At 44.7% G+C, this 21,469-nt stretch overlaps 1 protein-coding gene across 1 annotated transcript in view; it reads left to right on the top strand.

Moving 5' to 3' along the window:
* Positions 1 to 424: 424 nt before the first annotated feature.
* Positions 425 to 21,469, top strand: part of LOC143277611 (uncharacterized) — a 59,671-nt gene continuing 38,626 nt past the window's right edge. The window contains exon 1 of the mRNA XM_076582490.1: positions 425 to 555. Within this exon, the coding sequence (XP_076438605.1) occupies positions 513 to 555 (43 nt within the window). The 5' untranslated portion in view covers positions 425 to 512. The remainder of the gene's footprint in view (positions 556 to 21,469) is intronic.

Here is a 21,469-nt window from a genome sequence, read left to right as displayed (position 1 = left end):
TATGATGTAAAGCACTTTGAGAAGCATTGGTGCTGGATATCGCGCCATAGAAAAACTATGTATTATTATTATTATTATTATTATTATTATTCCCCATGTCCTCTCTTCCACCCCCTCCTCCACTCCCCTCCCGTACCACTTTCCCCATGTCCCCTCCTTCAACCCCCCCTCCTCCACCTCCTCCATCCCCCCTCCTCCACCTCCCGTCCCTTACCACGTTCCCTATGTCCCCTCCTCCGCATGCATACACTCCCCCCACATCCCACACATTCATCTTTCTTTCAACATCACCTTCACACAAGGAGCACCCTCCCCTGTCCCCCTCCGACTTCCGGGGTGGGCGGGGCTAGAGCCAAGAATAGCCTTCGCACGTGACAGGCCAGCCCATAAAAGGCAGCATGGTGGTGGGGCTTGTGTTGTCGGCCCTACAGCCCCCCTTTGTCCGTGTGTCTGTCTCCCCTCTACCTCGTCTCCTTCACTACCGCGTCCTCATCTTCCTTTCCATAGCAACCATGAAGGTGGAACTGTCCTTCCTTGTGTTCATCTGTGCCTTGGGTGAGTGTTGAGCTCTTTGTTTCAGTTAACTGATTTTGATTAAAACAACAGCAACAACTTTATTCGCACTTTTATTACATAGAACAATACATACTCACATCAAACCGCGCTGAAGAATGAAGAAGGGGAAAGAGAGAAAGAAGAAGGAAGAAGGAGAAAGAAAGAAGTTTCCATTTGATTATTTGTCATGAGTCCCCATATTTCCACTCCATAGTTCAAGACTGGTTCAATTTGTGTGTCGAAAGAATTGCAGAAAAGTTGTGCATCAGTCGACCGTAGTCTCCTGAGTGATTTTATAATTTGGATTACACCTTTTTTCCCTTTTCAATTTGCTTCATCCCACGCAGACGTCAAACTCAATTGTTGTGAATAACATTCCTAAATATTTATATGAATTCCTTACTTTTATTTCTCTATCTCCACTCCATAGCACCATTTTTCATGAGTCGAAAGATGACCTCCTTTGCGGAAAACTATAATATTGGTCTTATTGAGATTCACTGTTAATTGTAGTCTGTCTGTTTCTTGCTTAAGGGCACTTAATTGATTTTAAAACCCAATGGGTGTGTCAGACAAGAGAACATCATCATCAAATACCATTAAGAACAATTATGTTGCCCCAGGTACGATTTGTATTCCATGCCTACCCTTCTTTGATAACTCCACTGCGAAATCATTGATGAAAAAGGAAAACAGCTGTGGACTTAGTATACAGCCTTGTGGACACTGAAAAAAAAGCCTTGTTTAACCCCTCGTGGACACTGAAAAAAAGCCTTGTTTAACCCCTCGTGGACACTGAAAAAAGCCTTGTTTAACCCATCGTGGACACTGAAAAAAGCCTTGTTTAACCCCTCGTGGACACTGAAAAAAAGCCTTGTTTAACCCCTCGTGGACACTGAAAAAAGCCTTGTTTAACCCATCGTGGACACTGAAAAAAGCCTTGTTTAACCCCTCGTGGACACTGAAAAAAGTTGTATACACTTTACTAATTGCACTCGTCAGGGCTACTCCCCTGTAACTGTCCGGGTTGTTTGTGTCTCCCTTTTTATGTACAGGCACAATAATGGATTTTGCCCAGTTCAACGGAAACGTTCCACTTTCAAATAATTTGTTGAATAGGGTAACTAGGAATTGCATAACATTATTGTTTGCATTTTTTAGCATTTGGCTGAGGTGTGTGTGTTCGTTCGTTCTTTAGTTTAACGTCTTTTCACTGTAAGTGATATTAGACGAGGGTAGGAAAAAAAATCGAGTGGGTGGAAGGGATGGGGGTGCGGTGGGGGATTACTGTGTACGCATGCGAGTAAGTGAAAGTGTGTGTGTGTGTGTGTGTGTGTGTGTGTGTGTGTGTGTGTGTGTGTGTGTGTGTGTGTGTGTGTGTGTGTGTTGTGTGTGTGTGTGTGTGTTGTGTGTGTGTGTGTTGTGTGTGTGTGTGTGTGTGTGTGTGTGTGTGTGTGTGTGTGTTACATATAGAAAATGACTAAGTTTTGTTAAGAAAAAAAATAAACAACATAACAATAAAACATATTTCTAATGAAAAACTAACAACTATAACAGCGAACCAACTGGACTATTTAACAAAGAGTTGAAAAAGTCATACATTAGCAATGGACTGCTGAAAATCGTCAACACTGAAGATGATTTCAGTTCGGGGATGTGACACTTTAACATATCGCAAGTTGGTATATGATCGGCTGTTATGTGAGCACCACAGATGCAAGAAACATTACTGACATATTTTGTCATAAAACAATTCATTTTCCATCTGCAGATTAGAGAAATGATTTGCCTCTTTTGAAAATCATTATGGTGTTTTCCCATGAAACCATGCATTTTCTGTATATTCTTATATAACTCCGAATTACCGGTGTGTTTTTCTTCAAACTGAAAGTTTGACCATTGGACTTTTTCTACCATGGTGTACCATTCCTCTTGTGAAAGCGAAATATTGAAATGTAACTCCTTCGTGGAGCTTCTAGCTCCTTTTTTAGCCAAAATGTCGACTTTTTCATATAGTAAAAACCGCAATGAGAAGGAATCCAGCAAAAAGGTTATGTGAGAGCCTCTTAGTAAGAGTTCGTGAATCAAATGGTTAATTTCAGTAATACGTTCATACCTCAGTAACCGTTTCTTTTATAAGTTCAGTAGCGTGAAGAACTGATTTAGAATCAACACAAAATAGAATCTGAAATATAGTTTTCGGAAAGGATATCATGAAATTTAACGCCATTAGAATTGCTATGAGTTCAGCTGTGAAGATGGACTTATTCTCTCCCAGTTGAAATGAGTATTGAAAGTTAAGGTCTGGAATAACGAAAGCAGCACCAGCTCTATCATTTACAACAGAGCCGTCTGCAAATATCTTTAGATGATTAAGCTATTTCTCTTCCAAATGGATTGGTACATGCGATGTAAGTAAACTTATGTTGTCATCTTTGGTCAGATCAGTGTGATCGATATCAAATTGCACTCTTTGAAGTTCCCATACAGGTATAGGTGATAACACAGACCTTTTAGCAAAATGTGGGGTTTTATTCACGCCGGAATTTGTTAAAATACTTGACGTGTATGTTCCCAGTGTGGTATGAGAGGATATAGATCTAGCTCTCTTTGGAAAATCGCGGTTGGATTTGAGTTATTTCTGATTCCAAATCATTTTCATCCGTTAAACTTCTCAAGACAAATTTACTGCACGCAAGTTCCCTTTGATCCTCTAATGGTAATACTCCCACTGCACTGTACGTTTTTTTTTTTTGTTTTTTTTTGTTTTTTACTGGAAGCGTGGACTGGTAAGCCAAGTGCCAGTTTATATGCTCTGCAGTCGATGCTTTTAATTTTTTTCAATAAATATTTCGGTGCACTGAAGTATACTTCTTGTGCATATATAAGTTTTGACCGAACAAGTGATGTGCAAAGGTGTAGTAGAGTGAATATGTCCTGGCTCCATGGTTGTTTGCATACTATTTTCAAGACGTTTAATGTTATCCCGGCCTTTGTTAAAATGTAATCGATATGATAATTCCAAGTTAATTTTGATGTAAGGTGTACTCCAAGGAATTTAACTACTTTTTATATTCCAGGGTGTTATCGTAAATTTTAAAGGAAGGCAATGTTGCTGGACTTGATCCTTTATAAAAAAAAAAGCATCAAGTGTGTTTTTTTCGGTTGATATTTGCAGACAATTTGGTGTGTGTGTGTGTGTGTGTGTGTGTGTGTGTGTGTGTGTGTGTGTGAATAATGAATGAATGAACGAATGAATGAATGAATGTTCCTTTTCCAACGGTGGAGATATTAGCACACTGGCCAACTTACATATCTGCCGTTGTTCTAACAGACAAACAAACATATACACATGTAAATGTAGTCATACTCAATACAAGTATGCATGTGCGCGCACACACACACACACACACACACACACACACACACACACGATGATACTTGTAATGTCACTTCACTTTGCGTCACCATCCCGACATAGAAAATCGTGTCTTGTCACCTTCTCCAGCCAAACGTGAACACGTGTTGTTTTGTTGGGCGTTGACACACAAACAACGACACACGGAGAAGACAAATGGCCTTGAAAGTACTGCTGAAGGGTAGGAAGAAGGGGGAGGGAAGGGTGGGTGGGCGGGGGGACGGGGGGGGGGGGGGGGGGGGGTCAAGGTGCAAGACAGAGAGAGGAGACAGGAGGAGGAGGTGGAAGAGGTGGTGGAAGAGGAGGAGAAAACAGAAAAAAACAAGACTGACAGGATGACACATAATTTGATTCAACGTCGTAAAAACATAAACAAACCACACAGTTGTAAAAACATAAACAAACCACACAGTTGTAAAAACAACAACTAGAAAACAATATTTTGGTTGGTGTATTTACTTATTTCATTGATTGATTTTTTCAATTAATCAATTCATTTATTTATGCCTATAATTTTTGGTTTTATTTATTTATTTTAATTCAGTCTGGCATTTTATTTATTTATTCATTTATTTACTATTTTCTATGATTTCCAAATCTGAACAGAACTGTGTAACAATCTGAGGAGAACAGGTAAATAACTCCAACCGACAGTTATCCGCCGAAACACAACGGTCGTGTCCTCCACAGCCTTGGCCCAAAGTGGGCACCACGTCCACGTCTCACATCCAGCCCGCTGATATGTTAAGCTCTGTCCATGCAACTTCTGAAGACACACACACACACACACACACACACACACACAGAATTTGCGTATCATACATATCTGTCCTTCTCTCATCCTCCTACCCCCTCCCATCCCCCTATCCTCACACCACTCTCCCTCTCCACAGTCGGATATCAGATGACTGCACTGAACTCCCTTACACTGATCTCTGCCGCCCTCTCTCCCTCTCCTATCCTGTTGTTTTGGTGTTGTCCGCTCAATCTGACCGCACTAAAATCAGTTCCACTTCCTGGATATTCTCCATTCTGAGCAACACAGAACGACATGAAGAGAGAGAGGGACGAGGGTGGGGTGGGGGAGGGGGGAGATAGAGAGAAATAGAGGGTGAGAGAAAGAGAAAGAGATGGGGAAAGAGAGGGAGATAGAGAGGAAAGGAGAGACGGAGACAGAGCGAGAAAGAGAGAGGGAGAAAGAGAGAGGGGAACCGTGAGAGAAAGAAAGAGGGTGAGAGAAAGAGATGGACACAAAGAGAGAGAGAGAGAGAGAACGAACGAACGAACGAACGAACTTTTTTTTTTTTAATGAGGGAAGTGGAATAAGCATGCACGTGCTTTTTTACTTCCAGCCCTCAGAGACATGAAATCAAAACACTCACAGGATATCAAAAGATTATAGAACTGCATACATGACATTCAAAGAGAGAGGGACAGCAATAAGGAGGGAGAGAGAGACGGGGGGTAGAGAGACGGGGGAAGAGAGGGGGGGATAATGAGGCACAAAGAGAGAGGGGGGGATAATGAGGCACAAAGAGAGAGAGGTTGGTGGTGGTAAAATAACCTGGCAGAGAATGGATATTTTTTTCAATGGACTCACTTTTACTCGTTCCTTTGTAAACAGCATAACACAATGTGGTAATGACTGCAATACTGGCCCAGCTCTTGCTTGGTTGACTAGTTTGCGAGCGCGCGCGCGCGCGTGTGTGTGTGTGTGCTTGTTCATGCTAACGGAATCACTGTCAGTGAAATGCTACTCATGTACGCAGTTCACTCCACACTCCACACTCCTTGATTGTCGTAAATCAAAACTGTTATCAGTTGCGTGGTTTGTGACTTTGTCATTTCCAGAACAATTCACCCTTTTGCTGTCAACTAAAACACTGGTTTACGAGACTTCAAACTGAGCACTGCTGGCCCGTAACCAGCCTCCTTTATTTCCGTCAACGATCTAAAACCCACAGACGGGACACCATAACCCGCATGTAACATAGTCTGAAACGTCAGTCACTCGCCTCGTTTCAACAAACGTTGGTGACGTATAACATGACGCATGCGTGATGACATCAAAGTCGACACGTGTCAGACTGCGTGATTCTGTTTCACATTCCTGTTTGCTGAGGTGGTGAACAGAACAGCTCTGGAAAAAAATCAGGCTTGGCTTTTTAAATAAGCACGTCATTTTTCATGCGAGTAGCGAACTTATCAGTCATTGTAACATTTAAAATAAGAGAGTAAGACCTCACGCCTGTGCTATTCTTGTTCTTTTGAATTAATTACAGACATAATATGTCCATTTTTTTGTTTACAGTGACTGCTTGAATATGAATGTACATCACAATCTTTCGTGATTTCCGTGACTGACTGTATGTACCACTGTCTGTATCTGATTGTCTGTGTCTCTGTGTACCACAGTCTGTATCTGGTTGTCTGTGTCTCTCTGTGTGTACCACTGTCTGTATCTGATTGTCTGTGTCTTTCTGTGTGTACCACTGTCTGTATCTGACTGTCAGTTTCTCTCTGTGTACCACTGTCTGTATCCGGTTGTGTCTCTGTGTACCACTGTCTGTATCTGGTTGTGTCTCTGTGTGTACCACTGTCTGTATCTGGTTGTCTGTGTCTTTCTTTGTGTACCACTGTCTGTATCTGATTGTCTGTGTCTTTCTGTGTGTACCACTGTCTGTATCTGATTGTCTGTGTCTTTCTGTGTGTACCACTGTCTGTATCTGATTGTCAGTTTCTCTCTGTGTACCACTGTCTGTATCTGACTGTCAGTTTCTCTCTGTGTACCACTGTCTGTATCTGATTGTCAGTTTCTCTCTGTGTACCACTGTCTGTATCTGACTGTCAGTTTCTCTCTGTGTACCACTGTCTGTATCTGGTTGTGTCTCTGTGTACCACTGTCTGTATCTGGTTGTGTCTCTGTGTGTACCACTGTCTGTATCTGGTTGTCTGTGTCTCTGTCTACCACTGTCTGTATCTGGTTGTCTGTGTCTCTGTGTACCACTGTCTGTATCTGATTGTGTCTTTCTGTGTGTATCACTGTCTGTAGCTGATTGTGTCTCTCTGTGTACCACAGTCTGTCTGTATCTGACTGTCTGTGTCTCTCTGTGTGTGCCACAGTCTGTATCTGACTGTCTGTGTCTCTCTGTGTATCAAAGTCTGTATCTGACTGTCTGTGTCTCTCTGTGTATCAAAGTCTGTATCTGATTGTCTGTGTCTCTCTGTGTGTACCACTGTCTGTATCTGGTTGTCTGTGTCTTTCTGTGTGTACCACAGTCTGTATCTGATTGTCTGTGTCTCTCTGTGTGTGCCACAGTCTGTATCTGACTGTCTGTGTCTCTCTGTGTATCACAGTCTGTATCTGATTGTCTGTGTCTCTCTGTGTGTGCCACAGTCTGTATCTGACTGTCTGTGTCTCTCTGTGTGTACCACAGTCGGTATCTGATTGTCTGTGTATCTCTGTGTATCAAAGTCTGTATCTGATTGTCTGTGTTTCTGTGTACCACAATCTCTGTTTGTCTGTGTCTCTCCATGTGTACCACTGTCTGTATCTGGATGTCTGTGTCTCTCTGTGTGTACCACAGTCTGTATCTGGTTGTCTGTGTATCTCTGTGTATCAAAGTCTGTATCTGATTGTCTATGTCTCTCTGTGTATCACAGTCTGTATCTGATTGTCTGTGTCTCTGTGTACCACAATCTCTGTTTGTCTGTGTCTGTGTACCACAGTCTGTATCTGGTTGTCTGTGTCTCTCTGTGTGTACCACAGTCTGTATCTGATTGTCTGTGTCTGTGTACCACAGTCTGTATCTGGTTGTCTGTGTCTCTCTGTGTGTGCCACAGTCTGTATCTGTTTGTGTCTTTCTGTGTCTCTCTTGGAGAGACAGAGACAGACAGGCAGAGAGAGACAGGGACATAGAGAGAGAGACAGACAGAGGCAGATAGAGACAGAGAGAGACCAACAGGGACATAGAGAGAGACAGCCAGGTAGAGAGAGACAGAGACAAACAGGGATATAGAGAGATTCAGAGACAGCCAGGCAGAGAGAGACAGAGACAGACAAACAGGGATATTGAAAGAGAGACAGAGAAAGACAGGCAGAGAGAGAGACAGAGGCAGAGAAACAGGGATATAGAAAGAGACAGAGACAGAGACTGAGACAGACAGGGATAGAGACGGAGAGAGAGAGAGAGAGAGAAAGAGAGAGAGAGAGAGAACAAACGAACGACAAAAAATTTCATGAGGGTAAGGGAACAAGCCATGTTGCATTTTTACATCCGGTACTCTGGGCAAAGTTGACAACGAGAAGTGGTGGTGGGGTGGGGGTAAGAAAAAAATGCATTCACAAAAGCACATTCTCCACACACACACACACACACACACACACACACACACACACACACACACACACACACAAAAGCACGTACATAGTATAATTATATACACTAATAATCATATGTATCATACATGTACATATGATATAGTAATGGAGGATAGAGAAAGCATGAAGAGGAGAAAGAAAAAGAAGGAAAAAAAGAAGAAAAAAAAGGAGAAAAATGAGAAAGAAAAAAGGAATGAAGAAGAAAGACTGGGTGGAGAAACAAAGAGACAAACAGACAGACGTACAGACAGACAGACAGACAAGCGTAAACGCAATAATAGTTTATAATCAATTTGAAACCCCTGAGTAAGAAAGATTAGACTTGAATAGATGAATCCTGGAAGTGGTACATAAATCTTGTGCACATTACGGAGAGAGAGAGAGAGAGAGAGAGAAAGAGATCACAATCATGGCCGGGTCACACAACCAGCCGGGCACTTGCGGTCAAGGGTCAAGGGTCAGTAGTGCGTGTCCACCAGCAGTGCTTTACAGTTGTGAACGAGGATATCGTTCTGAGCTTTTGACGTCCGTCACTGTGGACACGGCACACACACAGTTCTGTCCTCTTGGTTGAGAGGGAGAGCAGGGAGAGAGAGAGAGGCAGGGACGGGTATAGAGAGGGGCGATAGTAAGAGAGCAAGAGAGAGAGAGGGGGGTTGGGTGGGAGAGAAACACAGAGAGAGGGGAGAGCTGGAAAGAGGATAGAGAGAGACAAAGGGAGAGAGAAACAGAGAGAGAGGGGAGAGCTGGAAAGAGGATAGAGAGAGACAGAGGGAGAGAGAAACAGAGAGAGAGAGACAGAGGGAGAGACAGAGGGAGAGAGAAACAGAGAGAGAGGGGAGAGCTGGAAAGAGGATAGAGAGAGAGACAGAGGGAGAGAGAAACAGAGAGAGAGGGGAGAGCTGGAAAGAGGATAGAGAGAGACAGAGGGAGAGAGAAACACAGAGAGAGAGGGGAGAGCTGGAAAGAGGATAGAGAGAGACAGAGGGAGAGAGAAACAGAGAGAGAGAGGGGAGAGCTGGAAAGAGGATAGAGAGAGAGAGAGACAGAGGGAGAGAGAAACAGAGAGAGGGGAGAGCTGGAAAGAGGATAGAGAGAGAGAGAGACAGAGGGAGAGAGAAACAGAGAGAGAGGGGAGAGCTGGAAAGAGGATAGAGAGACAGAGGGAGAGAGAAACAGAGAGAGAGGGGAGAGCTGGAAAGAGGATAGAGAGACAGAGGGAGAGAGAAACAGAGAGAGAGGGGAGAGCTGGAAAGAGGATAGAGAGAGAGAGGGAGAGGGAGAGAGTAACAGAGAGAGGGGAGAGCTGGAAAGAGGATAGAGAGAGAGAGACAGAGGGAGAGAGAAACACAGAGAGAGGGGAGAGCTGGAAAGAGGATAGAGAGAGAGAGGGAGAGGGAGAGAGTAACAGAGAGAGGGGAGAGCTGGAAAGAGGAGAGAGAGACAGAGAGGGAGAGGAAAGAAGAGGGGGGAGAGTTAAAGGGAGTGAGAGAGTGAGTCAGAGAGAGTGAGGGAGAGATGAAGACAGGGGGAGAGAGACAGGCAAAGAGAGGGGAGAGAGAGAGACAGGGGGAGAGAGACAGGCAAAGAGAGGGGAGAGAGAGAGACAGGGGGAGAGAGACAGGCAAAGAGAGGGGAGAGAGAGAGACAGGAGGAGAGAGACAGGGGGAGAGAGACAGGCAAAGACAGGGGAGAGAGGGAGACAGGGGGAGAGAGAAAAGAAAGAGAGGGGAGAGAGAGACAGGGGGGAGAGAAACAAAGAGAGGGGAGAGAGAGAGACAGGGGGAGAGAGAAAACAAAGAGAGGGGAGAGAGAGAGAGACATGGGGGAGAGAGAAAACAAAGAGAGGGGAGAGAGAGAGAGACAGGGGGAGAGAGAAAACAAAGAGAGGGGAGAGAGAGAGAGAGACATGGGGGAGAGAGAAAACAAAGAGAGGGGAGAAAGGGAGACAGGGGGAGAGAAACAAAGAGAGGGGAGAGAGAGAGAGAGACAGGGGGGAGAGAGAAAACAAAGAGAGGGGAGAAAGGGAGACAGGGGGAGAGAAACAAAGAGAGGGGAGAGAGAGAGAGAGACAGGGGGGAGAGAAACAGACAAAGAGAGGGGAGAGAGGGAGACAGGGGGGAGAGAAACAAAGAGAGGGGAGAGAGAGAGAGACAGGGGGAGAGAAACAGTCAAAGAGAGGGGAGAGAGGGAGACAGGGGGGAGAGAAACAGACAAAGAGAGGGGAGAGAGGGAGACAGGGGGGGGGGAGAAACAGACAAAGAGAGGGGAGAGAGGGAGACAGGGGGGGAGAGAGAAACAAAGAGAGGGGAGAGAGGGAGACAGGGGGGAGAGAGAAACAAAGAGAGGGGAGAGAGAGAGACAGGGGGGAGAGAAACAGACAAAGAGAGGGGAGAGAAAGAGGCAGGGGAAGAGAAACAGACAAAGAGAGGGGAGAGAGGGAGACAGGGGGGAGAGAGAAACAAAGAGAGGGGAGACAGGGAGACAGGGGGGAGAGAGAGACAAAGAGAGGGGAGAGAGGGAGACGGGGGGGGAGAGAAACAGACAAAGAGAGGGGAGAGAGGGAGACAGGGGGGGGGGAGAGAGAAACAAAGAGAGGGGAGAGGGAGACAGGGGGGAGAGAGAAACAAAGAGAGGGGAGAGAGGGAGACAGGGGGGGGGGGGAGAAAAAAACAAAGAGAGGGGAGAGAGAGAGACACGGGGAGAGAAACAGACAAAGAGAGGGGAGAGAGGGAGACAGGGGGGGAGAGAGAAACAAAGAGAGGGGAGAGAGAGAGAGACAGGGGGGAGATAAACAGACAAAGAGAGGGGAGAGAGGGAGACAGGGGGGAGAGAGAAAACAAAGAGAGGGGAGAGAGAGAGAGACAGGGGGAGAGAGAAAACAAAGAGAGGGGAGAGAGAGAGACAGGGGGGAGAGAAACAAAGAGAGGGGAGAGAGAGAGACAGGGGGAGAGAAACAGACAAAGAGAGGGGAGAGAGGGAGACAGGGGGGGGGGGGAGAGAAACAAAGAGAGGGGAGAGAGGGAAAAAGTGGGAGAGAAACAGACAAAGAGAGGGGAGGGAGGGAAAAAGTGGGAGAGAAACAGACAAAGAGAGGGAGACAGGGGGGAGAGAAACAAATAGAGGGGAGAGAGAGAGACAGGGGGAGAGAAACAGTCAAAGAGAGGGGAGAGAGGGAGACAGGGGGAGAGAAACAAATAGAGGGGAGAGAGAGAGACAGGGGGAGAGAAACAGTCAAAGAGAGGGGAGAGAGGGAGACAGGGGGAGAGAAACAGTCAAAGAGAGGGGAGAGAGGGAGACAGGGGGGGAGAGAAACAGACAAAGAGAGGGGAGAGAGGGGAAAAGTGGGAAAGAAACAGACAAAGAGAGGGGAGGGAGGGAGAAAGGTGGGAGAGAAACAGACAAAGAGAGGGGAGAGAGGGAGAAAGGTGGGAGAGAAACAGACAAGGAGAGGGGAGGGAGGGAGAAAGGTGGGAGAGAAACAGACAAAGAGAGGGGAGAGAGGGAGACAGGGGGAGAGAAACAGTCAAAGAGAGGGGAGAGAGGGAGACAGGGGGGGAGAGAAACAGACAAAGAGAGGGGAGAGAGGGGAAAAGTGGGAGAGAAACAGACAAAGAGAGGGGAGGGAGGGAGAAAGGTGGGAGAGAAACAGACAAAGAGAGGGGAGGGAGGGAGAAAGGTGGGAGAGAAACAGACAAAGAGAGGGGAGGGAGGGAGAAAGGTGGGAGAGAAAGAAAGAGCCATGGGTATGACCACAGAAAGACATGTGAACTGACAGTATGATCGGACACTGATTTTCTTAAAAGAGCAAAAGACATTTCATCACAAGAAACAGTTGCAACTTACGTTTAAAATTTGTCAAAAGAATCTGATGTTAACATGAAAGAGTTAGCTGCAAAACCACATCAATCTCCTGTTCCTTTTTGGGAAATGTTGAAAGCAGATTTTGATATCAGTTATTCTGAAACAAAAATGGAAGAAAACATCAATATCACGACAAATACTGCCAGAATTCATATAGCACAAAAATATCAGAATTATCTCCATATATTTACAGATGGATCTGTTCTTGATGACAAAAATGCTTGTTGCGGTTTTCTATATTCCCGCCTTTAAAGTTGAAAAATCTTACTTTATTGGAAAACATCTTTCATATTCACAGCTGAGCTAATTGCTATTACAGAAGCTCTGAACTACTTAGTGAGACATCAAATAGTTTTCTCGAAAATAGCATTCTTTGTTGATTCCAAATCAGTACGTTATGCTCTAGAATTATTTAGCTTTGAAACAAGACCTGACTTAGTTATTGAGGCAAATCATTTGGTACATTGTTTCAGGATTATATTAAAGGGACTGAGGTCAGTTTTTGTTGGGTGCCTTCTCATGTGGGCATTCATGGAAATGAAGCTGCTGATAAAGCAGCTAAAAGAGGAGCACAAGATTCAGAAAAATCGACAAAAATACGTGTCCGTCTTTCCGTAAAAGAGGCATACACTTTGTTAGAAAAATCAGCATGGGTTCGATTTCATAACCGATGGAAGGAAAAGTTTTTAAAATGTAAAGGGACATTATTCCCCGAGAATATCATCAAAGAGAAGATACCGAATCCATCAGCTTGCTATACAAGATTAATAACCTCAACTTTCTTCCCTATAAAACTTGATGCGCTGAAAGCAAAGCATAGTAAAAATGTTTCATGCATCTGTGGTAAGCAGTTCAGCTTGCATCATTGTTTCTTTCACTGTCAGCAGTTACGAACCTTCTTGCCCAAGTATTTCAAAGAGAATAACTATACTGCAGATGATTTTTGGAAAGATATTTCTGAGGAGGTTCTCATGGTCGAACTTTACAGGCATAAGTTCATAGCCCTATTTCTACATTCCTTTAATGTACTTCAGAATTGTGTTAATGGTTTCTGCTTATTACTATTATCATTATTGAATTGTTACTGTTAAATGTAATTGCATGTTAGTTACTTGTTTTGAACATATCAATGCGTGTGCGTGGTAAAATGTACTTGTTCGAGCCGTATCGGCATGAGGCTCGGGTAAGCAAATGTAGATATTGTGGTGCCAAGTTATTGTGCACTTTGAATACTGTTTTTGGAATGGAAGGATGTTTAATCTGGCTTGTTTTTCTAAAGTTGACAATGAAGGATCTGGTAAAATTATTTTGGCTGCTCTCTTGTGAAGGGAATTTAGCTTCTTAAGAAGAACATCTGCAGCACAGCTCCAGACTACAGAAGCATAATTAATGTGAGAAAGACAGTGAGCATGGAAGAACATTTTGTGAGCATCACTGTCTATGTAAGGCTTGAGCTGATTAAGTAAAAAAGACTGCGTGCCAACCTTTTGCAGACAAAGTTAATGTGTGATTGCCATTTCAGTTCATCATCTATTATGACTCCCAAGAAACGGTGCTCGTGGACTTGTTCAATGGAGTTTTCATCGACATTCAAAGTGAGGACAAGTGGATCTTTTTAATGCTTTTGTCTTGGTGCGAGAATCATGCTCTTTTTTTTCCTTTTTTTGGGGGGGTGGGTTGGGGTGGAAGCGCCATAGAGTTGGATTTGCACCATTTAGAAACATCATTTATGCCCGTCTGAAGGGAATATTGAACTGAGGCAGCGCTGACAGCATTGGAATGAAGGGAAGTGTCATCTGCAAAAAGATCACACGAGACTCTTGGGTCTGATGTAGCAAAAGGAAGGTCATTGATAAATATGCAGAATAGGAGCGGTCCAAGAACGGATCCTTGAGGAACTCCACTGTGAATTGCTTCAGTGGAAGAAGCGTTACCACTGGTAAATACATGCTGTGTCCTGTCTGTAAGGAATGATTCGAAAAAGACAGCGTGGTGAGGTCTCTGAGATACAATGACAAATTTTTAAGTAATATTTTGTGATCAACAAGATCAAAAGCTTTCTGTAAGTCAAGAAAAACAGCACCTTTGATTTCACTGTTATTGATGCCAGACAACCATGAATCACACTAACGGACTAATGCTGTTTGACATGAATGACGATGTCAGAAGCCCGACTGCATAGGGTGGAAGAGTTTGTGATTTTCATGATATTGCATAAGATGTTTGTGAACGTGTCTTTCGAGTGGTTTCGATAAAATTGAGAAAAGTGAAATGTCTAAAGTTGTTCAAATCTGACGCGCCTTTTGCCTTCGGTAATGGGATAACTTTTGCTGTCTTAACAGCATGGGGAATGACACTTTGTTCGATGCACACGTTGTATATGAATGTAAGGAGAACAATAATGTGAGGAAGTGCGAGGTTCAACAGAAAGGCAATAATTCCATCAGGTCCCATAGAAAGAGAGAGAGAGAGAGAGAGAGAGAGAGAGAGAGAGAGAGAGAGAGAGAGAGGGGGGGGGGGGGGGGGTCATCAGGAAATAACAACTACAAATATCCGGGTGATTAAAAGGTACAGTATTGTTACTGCCTGTGAAATCTACGTATAACATGTGCAGCATACCACAACTGCTACCATCATCAGTATTACTTGGACATCTCTCATGATCATGACAGAACGAAATGAACAAATATATGCATGCATGAAAAAAAGACAGAAAAGAAAACAAAGAGAGAAGAAGCAAACAGTTTCAGTTTCAGTAGCTCAAGGAGGCGTCACTGCGTTCGGACAAAACCGTATACGCTACACCACATCTGCCAAGCAAATGCCTGACCAGCAGCGTAACCCAACGCGCTTAGTCAGGCCTTGAGAGAAAAAAAAGAAAAAAAAGGTGAATAAATAATAGATAAGCTTACATAAATAAATAAATAAATAATAATTATAATATAGAAAAAGGTAGTGGTAGTAATAATAATAAAAAAAATTTAAAAAAATAAATAAATAAGACAACAATGATGATAAATAAGCAAATAAATGTAAAACATGAAGACACACATTCACACATACACCCACACATGCATAACAGATATGCACCAAACATGCAGTTTCACAGATATGAAAGCACAGTCAAATACATATAAACGTACATGAGCTCCAACACACACACACACACACACACACACACACACACACACACCACATTACCCTGCACCTCCTCTACGCCCCTCCTCCACACACTCATTTCTAGTCTATGTATCGCAGCTTCCACGGCACACACACACACACACACACACACACACACACACACACACACACATACACACAGATGAACACTTACTTGTACAAGCACACACACATACGCCCATATCTCCCCCCCACCCCATATATATATATATATATATATATATATATATATATATATATATATATATATATATACGTTCCAATATCCTGTTGCTCCCACAGTGTAGGCATGCATACACTCACATACCTCATCCTCTACCCCACCTCCCTCCCGCACCCCCACCTCCCCCTCACACACACACACACACACACACACACACACACACATGCACAGAACTCTCCTGACACTTGTGTACACTTAAACTCTCGCGCATGCACAAACGCACTCAGAAGCACAGACCCACACAAACACACACATACACACACGCACAGAGGCTGCCACTGATTGGCCGCATGAGGGATGGGAAAAGATCTCTGATGCCAAGAACGTGGCGTCTAGTGTGTTGCTCAGTCTATTGTATTTGGAAAAGCCCACAGAGATTCCGTTCCGTTTCGAAGAAATGTGCGCAATGTTGGTTTGGAAATGATGCCGATATTTGTTAACCCTCCCCTACCCACCCTTATCTACCCTTAACCTCCTCCCTTATCTACCCTTAACCTCCATCCTTATCTACCCTTAACCTCCATCCTTATCCACCCTTAACCTCAACCCTTATCTACCCTTAACCTCCATCCTTATCTACCCTTAACCTCAACCCTTATCTACCCTTAACCTCCTCCCTTATCTACCCTTAACCTCCATCCTTATCTACCCTTAACCTCAACCCTTATCTACCCTTAACCTCCTCCCTTATCTACCCTTAACCTCCATCCTTATCTACCCTTAACCTCAACCCTTATCCACCCTTAACCTCCACCCTTATCTACCCTTAACCTCCATCCTTATCTACCCTTAACCGCCACCCTTATCCACCCTTAACCTCCACCCTTATCTACCCTTAACCTCCACCCTTATCCACCCTTAACCTCCTTCCTTATCCACCCTTAACCTCCACCCTTATCCACCCTTAACCTCCTTCCTTATCTACCCTTAACCTCCTTCCTTATCTACCCTTAACCTCCATCCTTATCCACCCTTAACCTCCACCCTTATCTACCCTTAACCTCCATCCTTACCTATCCTTAACCTCCATCCTTACCTACCCTTAACCTCCACCCTTACCTACCCTTAACCTCCTCCCTTATCTACCCTTAACCTCCATCCTTATCTACCCTTAACCTCCACCCTTATCCACCCTTAACCTCCTTCCTTATCTATCCTTAACCTCCACTCTTATCCACCCTTTACCTCCACCCTCATCTACCCTTTACCTCCACCTTTATCTATCCTTAACCTTCACCCTTATCCACCCTTTACCTCCACCCTTATCTACCCTTTACCTCCACCTTTATCTATCCTTAACCTCCACTCTTATCCACCCTTTACCTCCACCCTTATCTACCCTTTACCTCCACCTTTATCTATCCTTAACCTTCACCCTTATCCACCCTTAACCTCCTCCCTTATCCACCCTAACCTCCACCCTTATCTACCCTTAACCTCCACCTTTATCTACCCTTAACCTCCACCTTTATCTACCCTTATCCTCCAACCTTATCCACCCTTAACCTCCACCTTTATCTACCCTTAACCTCCTCCCTTATCTAAGCTTAACCTCCACCTTTATCTACCCTTAACCTCCTCCCTTATCTAAGCTTAACCTCCACCTTTATCTACCCTTAACCTCCACTTTTATCTACGCTTAACCTCCTCCCTTATCTACCCTTAACCTCCACCCTTACCTACCCTTAACCTCCACCCTTATCTACCCTTAACCTCCTCCTTTATCTACCCTTAACCTCCACCCTTATCTACCCTTAACCTCAACCCTTATCTACCCTTAACCTCAATCCTTATCTAACCTTAACCTCCACCCTTATCCACCCTTAACCTCCTCCCCTACCCACCCTTATCCACCCTTAACTTCCACCCTTATCCACCCTTAACCTCAATCCTTATCTACCCTTAACCTCAATCCTTATCTACCCTTAACCTCCACCCTTATCCACCCTTAACCCCCAACCTTATCTATCCTTAACCCCCAACCTTATCTATCCTTAACCCCCACTCTTATCTACCCTTAACCTCCACCCTTATCTACCCTTAACCTCCATCCTTATCCACCCTTAACCTCCACCCTTATCCACCCTTAACCTCCACCCTTATCTCTCCTTAACCTCCACCCTTAGCTATCCTTAACCTCCATCCTTAGCTATCCTTAACCTCCTCCCTTATCTACCCTTAACCCCCTCCCTTTCTACCCTTAACCTCCACCCTTATCCACCCTTAACTTCCTTCCCTACCCACCCTTATCTACCCTTAACCTTCTCCCTAATCCACCTTTAGCATCCACCCTCATCAACCCTTATGCTCCACACTTAATCACCACCCTGATCCCACTAAGTGCAGTCGGGATTCGAGCCCAGAACACAAGTGCTTTAACCATTCGGTTGTTAAGCCCTTCCCACACAGGTTGTTAAGCCCTTCTCACACAGGTTGTCAAGCCCTTTCTCACACAGGTTGTCAAGCCCTTCTCACACAAAAAGTCTATCTTGAGTTTAATCGGTCGAGCAATGATGACCCGTGACAGAGCAAAACGTTTTTATTCAAGATTTTAGGCATGGCCTATTCTTTCAATCTATCCTTGCTAATCTACATCCATTACAAATAGCACACACATAAATGAAGGGAAAAGGTATTCATGCAGAAGGACATACATAATGAAGACCCCCTCTCTCTCTCCCCCCCCCTCCCCCCCGCACACACACACACACACATGCATCCACAAATGCGCGCGCGCGAGGGCGCACACACACATAAACATATACACATATGCGCGAGCGCGCGCGCATACACACACACACACACACACACACACACACACACACACACACACACTCACACACACACACACACACACACACACACACACACACACACACACACACACTCACACACACACACACACACACACACACACACACACACACACACACAGATTGACAGATGGATAGGAAAGTGAGTCAGAGAGAGAGAGGGAGAGAGAGAGATGCCATAAGTATACATGTTCCAGAAACATCAGGCTGTTTAAAAGGTACAGTATTGTTACTGCCTCTGACATCTACGTATGGCAAGCGCAACATACTACAGTGACTACCACCATCACCAGTATTACTTTGACATTTGTCACGATTATAATAGAAGGAAATGAATAAATGTATGCATGCATATACAATACAACGAAAAGAGAAAAGAAAGAAATGAAGATTTTTTTTTTTTTAAAGTAGAAAAAAAAAAAGAGAGACAAAAGAAGCAAAACAAAACAAGACAGAATGAGAAAGCAAGAAAAGAACAACAACAACAACTGATACAATAAATGAGATATAATCGACATCTTTGTTACTGCCTACGGTCATTCAGGGATAGAGTTATTTACTGTTGGAATGGGTGAAGATATTTAAGCAGACTTGATTTGAAAATAGGTAGAGAACTGCCCGTTTGTATGTGTAAAGGAAGGGAGTTCCACAGGGATGCACCCGAAAATGCAAAACTAGTTTTGAACATATCAAGTCGGGTGCGTGGTAAAATGTATTTGTTAGAGCCGTGTCGGCATGAGGCTCATATAAGCACATTGTGGTGTCAAGTTATTGTGTGCGTTTTGTACGTGAATTCTAGCTGTTTTTGAAGTGGAAGGATATTTAATCTGGCTTGCTTTTCTAAAATTGACAGTGAGTGATCAGGTAGAATTAATCTGGCTGCTCTCTTGTGGAGAGTTTAGTTTCTTAACATGAAAATCTGCAGCACAGCTCCAGACAACAGATGCATAGTTGATGTGAGAAAGACAGTGAGCGTAGAAGAACATTTTGCGAGCATCAGTGTCTATGTAAGGTTTGATCTGATTGAGTAAAAACAGTCTGCGTGCCAAACTTTTACAGACAGAATCAATGTGAGCTTGCCATTTCAGTTCTTCATCAATTATGACCCCCAAGACGCGGTGCTCGCGAACTTTTTTTTCTGCCCCGTCAATTGCATCGTTTCGATGGCATTACTCCCACGCCGCTCATTCCGAGTCCCCTATACACAGCCACACCCGGGTTCGTCTGTCACACTCACAGTGTCGGCAGACCGCAAGAAACTGTCGATGTTAGGTTGCCAGGAGGCCACACACCAGAGAAGACCCTGCACTGCTGATGAGTCACTTCGGTAGTGTTCAGTGGTGCCTGTTCTGATTTAACGTACTTAGGACACCACCTACTAGCCCCCTACTAACGACAATAATGGCTTAGTCGCGGAGCCAGACGGAGTGAGCGTCCCTCAGAGTGGAGACAGCCACCACGTCCCTCAAACAACAGCCCCCCATGAATCTGCCGACACTGAAGACATTGACAGGACGCACCCCAAGCACGGAAATGGAGGGGTATCGAAACTGAGGTCGCCATGAGAGCAGGACATGAAAGGCCACAGACTCTGGGACTGTTTTGTTCATATTGATGATAAAGAAAGAGGAGGATGACTATGACGATGACGATGACGACGTTGCTATGGAGGTCCATTTTGGTTTGGGACTACATGTCAAGGCTGTACGCCACGCTTCCTGTCACAATGATATCCCGGCATCAACCAGGCCCGAGAGATAGACACTTGCAGTGATGGTCAGGTACGTAGAGCAACACACCCAAAGACGCATCCGTGAAGTGAATGATACTCGACTGCGTGGTCCCAGTCTCCCCATTTAAGCCCAAAGCACACTCAGCTCTGGGTAGGAGCCGGCCGCGGGCCGAAAAACCTGATAATCAGAGTGAGAACAAGGGCATTTTCTCACAAGGTTTAGGGTCCCACAGCATTTTATAGCCACAAGAGCAGTGAATTCATGTCTACTGTGTCTAGGACACGGCATGGGAAGGCGGGGCCCAATCTTCTCCTTCCGCCGTCTTAACCTTCCCCAACCAATGTCACACCTGTGTCAGAGTGAGGGCAGCTGGAATGCATGTCTTTCGTAAAGGACACAATGTCACACCTGTGGCTGCATGTCTTTCTCAAAGGACACAATGTCACACCTGTGGCTGCATGTCTTTCTCAAAGGACACAATGTCACACCTGTGGCTGCATGTCTTTATCAAAGGACACAATGTCACACCTGTGTCAGAGTGAGGACAGCTGGAATGCATGTCTTTCTCAAAGGACACAATGTCACACCTGTGGCTGCATGTCTTTCTCAAAGGACACAATGTCACACCTGTGGCTGCATGTCTTTCTCAAAGGACACAATGTCACACCTGTGGCAGAGTGAAGACAGCTGGAATGTATGTCCTTCTCAAAGGACACAATGTCACACCTGTGGCTGCATGTCTTTCTCAAAGGACACAATGTCACACCTGTGGCTGAGGACAACTGGAGTGCGTGTCTTTCTCAAAGGACACAACACCACGCAGAAACCGGGCCTCGAACCCCGGTCACTGGTGTACACTGGATCAGAACCACGCCTGACCGAGTTTCTCATGGCTGTTGGAGGACTTATCGCGGGCACAGACTGTCAGCAACACAGTGACGTCTCTTCCTTCATCTCACCACGGCACCTGTCATCGGGCTGACCTATCTACCCACCTTGATGTCGTCAGCTATATGCAAATGTGACAGCTGGAAAAATAATGCATCGTCAGCTATAGACATTGCTGTCACACTGACCACTCTCACGCTGCATGACAACTGAGAGGTGTTTTACCCCCCCGCAGTCCCATGCTAATGGCTGAGGATGTATCGTCACCAATGGCTTTTTAACAACGTCATTGGTCTTGTGTCTGCGATGACGTCAAGCCGATTTGATAGTCCTGTCCTGACCTTCACCCCAAGGTCAAAGGGGTCGACAGGATTACTGATGCTGATTGTCAGAATTCAGTCAGGATTACTGATG

The sequence above is a fragment of the Babylonia areolata genome, chromosome 34 (assembly GCF_041734735.1).
Source record: "Babylonia areolata isolate BAREFJ2019XMU chromosome 34, ASM4173473v1, whole genome shotgun sequence".
Lineage (NCBI taxonomy): Eukaryota > Metazoa > Mollusca > Gastropoda > Neogastropoda > Buccinidae > Babylonia > Babylonia areolata.
This window is presented reverse-complemented; position numbering and strand designations above follow the sequence as displayed.